The sequence below is a fragment of the Arctopsyche grandis genome, chromosome 1 (assembly GCF_051622035.1).
Source record: "Arctopsyche grandis isolate Sample6627 chromosome 1, ASM5162203v2, whole genome shotgun sequence".
Taxonomy (NCBI): Eukaryota; Metazoa; Arthropoda; class Insecta; order Trichoptera; family Hydropsychidae; genus Arctopsyche; species Arctopsyche grandis.
In genome coordinates, this window is record NC_135355.1 from 33,064,610 (window position 1) to 33,070,482 (window position 5,873).

The following is a 5,873-nucleotide window of genomic DNA, read 5'->3' on the forward strand; positions in this document are numbered from 1 at the left end:
GGGGAAAGTTTTAAAGGTATCCTGGGTGGTGAAACTCGATTAAGGTACATTAATCTCGAGCCAGTGCTCACCAAATTGCCGACGGCGTCCTCTAAGCGTCTGAATAAATTTTCATTATCACCATCGTAGACCGCCTAAGGAAAACTCCACCAGCTCATTAAAGGCCTAACTGCCATTTCCTCGGTTGCATCGCATCTAAGCACACTCGCACATATCGATATGCACTCAAAACTGAAAATGAATCGAACCACAACGTATCACATTCATTTTTTCCTCAAACTGGTACCCATTAAAATGTATTGGCCCAAAGACTTAACATTATCTTTGTCTAATTTCTAAAGCAGGTCTTTGAACTGTCGAGCTTGACTTTTGTGATACACGCTTTCGATGGTACTTCGTGTATGTATGCTGAAATTTTCCGTCAGCTATAAATAATCTAATAAATCTCAGTATAAATAGCTGACACGTGCTTGGAACTGCAGTCAGTTCCATTCCAAACATGGAAAAGTTTTGGTTTGTCACGTTGCTCGTGTGCTGTAACTGTTAATCATCAACTGGATCGTTAAAAGTGTCGCATATAACCATATAACATATACATTAATATTTATTTATTTATTTATTTACACATATACCAGGAAGGCCTTACAGGTAAATCCCAATGCGCCTTCCCGGCCAATTACAAATTACAATTACAAATACAAATGCGGCATTTTTATTACAAGTCATTGAATTGCGAGACACTGAAAAACTCTACTAAATACTACTACATAAATTTTATTGTAAATATTCAATAGTGGTGAAATATTTGGTAGGATGGTTTTTAGCCAATTTGATCGAGGAACCGTTTCAACTAATCAGATAAATTGGCAAACTCTGATAGCAAACGATCGACTTGGAGTCACAAATATCCAAGTCAGGCCAGCAGCATTAAATATTATACTTTGAAAACATTATTTTCAATCGAGGTCAGCTCACAAACGATCGCTCGATCATAAACGCGATCACTGTGCCGTGATGTCAACATTTTTATTTTTATTTTATTTTATTTTATTTTTACATATGTATATACCTAGAAGGCCTTACAGGAAAATCCCAATGCGCCTTCCTGGCCAATTACAAATTACAAATACAATTAGAAATGCAGCATTTTTATTACAAGTCGTTGAATTGCGAGACACTGAAAAACTCGCAAATTAACAAGACATCTATGAATTGTACATAAATTTTATTGTACTTCAATCAAACTTCAAATAGTGGTGACATAGTAGGTATGAAGGATTTTTAGCCAATTTTTTTTCCGGGAACCGTTTCAACAATGAAATTAGAGAAAATTGGCAAACTCTGATAGGAAACGATCAACCTGGAGTCACAAATCCAGGTCTGACCAACAGCATACTCTGAAAAATTCATTTTCATTCAGGGATTGAACCCGGCACCTTCTTGACGCTAAGCAGAAGCTTAACGACCGAGCTTTGCTTCTGGCTATAGCGTAGAATATATAATTTCATTCATTCTTAGAAAATGCGGCGTTTGTAATATCACAAGTTTATATAAAATTAAATTAAAAATATAACTAAGCCGTTATATTTGAAATTAGCGGAAGTCCAATTTTCAGTTCCAAAAACACTATATGTATTTATTCAAAAATTGAAAATATATACTTAACAGTGGGTTTTATTTGAAAAAATAATTAAACTAATTATAATAACGACAGTGGAAAAATAAAAAGTAAATTTTACTCGATCCCTTCAAGCCCCAGACCATATGTGGGATTCGGTCTAGTTTTCAAGTGAAAGTTGCCTTTGGTGGAATGGTTATCCGCAAAGCCCATGACAGCTAGCTTATTGTGTGTACATCGCTGTCATAGAAATCCTCCCCAGCTGTCACATTCGACTCCGATAAATTTTCCGGATCGTCGACAGATTCCACATAGTAATCTATCACTCTTAGGTGACTGCAGGATATGATCTTGCATCCTGGCTCCATTACACCACCGCCGTTTGGAAAGAAGTCAACCGAGCCTAAAGATTCAAATATACGAAATTCTCTATCGTTGGTATGAATGATATCGACGAAGCGGGCATCGCTAGAGCTGATAGAGACGTTGTAGAAACAAGGACCAGCTGGGTCTAAGCCTGTGATTCTGGGTAAAATTTCACCTGGCTTCAAGAGCTGGTATGCTTTTCCGGCGAATCCTACTATATGAGCACCCAAGCTGTGTCCTACCAAATGAATAGACCGTGGATCGATTCCATTATTAGCCATATCGTATACGATATATCCCAAGTATTCTCCGATGTATTTGACCGTCATGGCTGATCGTGCATAAAGCGGTTCTATTAGCTTGCTGGCGTCTATAGCTAAGATGTTGTAATTGCCGTGGCGTTTGTAAGCATCTGCAATTGATCTTCCGATCGTTGAGAGAGGATTGTATATGAAACCATGGGCGAAGATTACTGTTGAATTGGAAGGATTGAAGTGATTGATCCTGATGTTTTCCAGGAATCGACTCATCATTATCGTGTAAGCAGGTAAATCGAAAAAAAATTTGCATTTTTACATATAAACTTTATCATATTTGGATCACCCATTAGACATTTAAGTATATTCACCATAGATTTAGAATAACCTATAAGTATTCTATATCTATGATATTCATTTTTTTAAATGCTTTTACTAAGCTTTTTGTATAAAAATTTAATCACCAAAACATCTATATTTTTTGAATAACGTAAAAAAAAACAGAAAATAACATTATATAAAATTTAAAATAGAGAGTGTATAGAGACGTTTAGGCGAAAAAAGGGAATGTTTCGCGCGTTACTACAGCAAGTGAGTATTTGTCAGCACCCAAAGTGTTAACACGTGAAACAGATATATGAATTTCCATACCAAAAAAGGTTAACCACTTCGTATCTTCAGGTCGCTTTGATACATACGGGGGTTAGTTAAGATTGAAGTAAGTCATTGCATCCAACATGAAGCTAGAGGATTTTAATCATTAACGAACGAATTAAAATTTACATCGGAACCTTTTGTCAGATCGAAAAGATGACTAGCTATTTATACGCGGCTTTCAACCTTCTCTATCTCAAAAGTCAATTAAACTTCCTAAAAAGTAATAAAATTGCTCTTTACAAGCCTCTTCTATGTTTGCCTTCGCTCGTTGTCTGACAACATTTGGATTTGATATCCTATATTCTTCCTATCGTTTTGAAACTTTACCATTTTTTTCACTCTCATTTCATATAAACTTTATATTACAAGCTTTCATACTTTCATACATAATAGATTTAATAAAGTAATATGATATTGGCGAGTCTCGGCTATTAAAGTATTTTAAAAGCTGAATCATCCTCTCCGTCTTTTTTACTCTTTGTAACTCAATTAAACATCGGCAAAAGTTACGTTTTTCACTCTCATTTTCTCTCATATCATATCAACCTCATAATAATATTACAAGCTCTTACACATTATCATATTCAATTTTTTAATTACTAATTTTTTAAACTATTGAATTTCAATGTATGTAATTGTTCACCAGCTGATAAGGTTGTCTGGTCTCTCTGCTGCAAATAGCCGTGTCATGAATTATTGTATATCAACATTTTGCATCCATTTGATACAAAATCTACCCTGTATGTATACGTATGTACATATTTTTTATTTTATTTTATTTTTTATTTTTATTTGTTACAAATCAATATACACTCGCCGTTACAGATTTTTCTCCAATGCGACGGGTGTACGTTAACGAAATACAGAATACATAAACAATCAGAAATCAGAAATACAGTAATACATACACATACAGTCAGAATATATAGCATATAACAATTAATCAGAAATAATAATCATAGAGACATCTATGGATTATTTTTAGATTTTTTTTGTATACAATTTTTATACATATAATAAATACGAAATTATAGAGATGTCTATAGATATATCTATAGATTTCAGATTACTGTGTATAATTACTACAAATTATACACGGGCAGATTTTGTGACAACAGGATTAGATCTAATACCAATTTTCAGGAACCGTTTCAGCAATGATCAGATAAAATTGGCAAACTCTGATACAGAAACGATCGATTTGGAGTCACAAAACCCCCAAATCTAACCAGCAGATGGCGAGGACTCGAACCTTTGACCTCAGTGGTGCTAAATATATACGCTACCACTAAGCCAAACTGCTGGATATGTATAAATAGTTATGTATGTTCTACGCATATTTTAATCACACGTGTCGTTTAAATAGCGTTTTAAAGGCTGTATGTATTTACTTGTAATATCTTCAGGTGCTTACATCGAGAGACTAGTACAAGTGTTCTAAAAAAATGTAAAAGCCAAGAAAAGAAAATTGAATATTTATTAAATTAGAATATACATACATACATACTTGAGATAGAGTATATTACATTTTTTTACAAGATTGTATATATTCTCCCATATATGTATATATGTACTTATATAATGTATGTACTATGTAGCGTTAGTATATGTATATCTTTTTAAGATAAACTAGAAATACTTCTAGTGGATTAAAGTCAGTTTTATAATACCTGCGGGTGCAATATCTTCACTTTATGACCGTGATAAAATTGCCTTTTATTTCCGTCACTTTTACAACAAGTTCACGACAAGTTTGATATATTTTCGACACAATTTCGCAGTTGAAAAATCTCAACGCAACGCGTGCGTTATTTATGCGACGCAATATATTCTTTATTTCTGGCGTCGCAAAAACGTACGAAAAATAAATATACATACGAATCCACAAAATATACTGCCGGTAGGTACTAAATAACCGCGCGCGTTTTTTATTTATTATTTTTTATGCATTTATAAAACTAACGACGTGTTAAAATGGCGCAATTTCAGCGAAATATGTACTCGCACATGCGGTAATTATGTATTTGGGGGTGGTGTCGTTTCGGTGATGTAGCTCTTTGGCCCAGTGACCTTTACCTATTTCAAAAGGCTTTATCGTGACATTAATCTAGACCAGCTTGCACAATTCAAGGGGATTCCCGACATATTAAATTTTCACCGTGAAAATGTCCCGCAAATTATTTTTGGCCCGGTCGGCGGGGAAATTCGCACGTACCACTGTCAACGTTTGCTTTTCAACTCAATGTGTCATTTTGAATTATTTATGAAAGCAATCGTCCAAATTAGATAATTATTGAATCAAGGCGATCGCTAATTTTGCTACCATAAAAAATGCAACAGTATACTACGATTTTTTTGATGATAAACATTGTATATATATGTATGTATTTAGTATGCAGTAGCGTACTAGTCCACAGGCACAAGAAGTGTGTTAATTATTTAATCCTTTGACATCGTTTTGACAGCAATCGGTAATGGTGATTCCCATATTTAAATGTAGGAGAAACTTTTTAAAATAATGATATTTTACGAATTTAAAATGACGAGAGGATACGCCCATCACAGCTAGAGTCTATCTAGGCATGCCGTGCCATACGATTCAGCATATCTGCGCACTTAATCTATAAGTTCAACAGGTTTTTCCATATGGATGAAAAATAATATATAATATTAGAAAATTTCACTTGCTGTTCTTGTCTGTAAATATCCATTAATAAATATAATGAAAAAAGTCGATAAAATTTTATAGTAACATTTAGTTAATTTTAAAATAAACTTTCATGTTAAGAGACCACATAAAAATAGATAACAGGTTTCTTTAAATTCACCTGCAGCGCATTTTTTTTTTAATAATGTCTTATATTGAGTACACAAACATTTTTATAATTTTAGTTTCAATTTAAAAAAAAAAAGATTCCAAATTATGTTGCGATTAAATGTAGCTTTCAAAATGCTTAGTTAGTTGTTTGGATCGA

The 5,873-nt window shown here is 33.6% G+C and overlaps 1 protein-coding gene across 1 annotated transcript; it reads right to left on the reverse strand.

Moving 5' to 3' along the window:
• Window positions 1-1,687: 1,687 nt before the first annotated feature.
• On the reverse strand, window positions 1,688-2,337 carry LOC143915566 (pancreatic lipase-related protein 2-like). The gene has a single exon (XM_077436268.1). It carries the CDS (start codon window positions 2,311-2,313, stop codon window positions 1,837-1,839), a length of 477 nt encoding a protein of 158 aa, XP_077292394.1. The 5' UTR covers window positions 2,314-2,337; the 3' UTR covers window positions 1,688-1,836.
• Window positions 2,338-5,873: the final 3,536 nt, after the last annotated feature.

What these genes read in the sequence shown, in the direction of transcription:
- LOC143915566 (XM_077436268.1), bottom strand. Translation starts at nt 2,313, where the DNA reads ATGACGGTCAAATACATCGGAGAATACTTGGGATATATCGTATACGAT.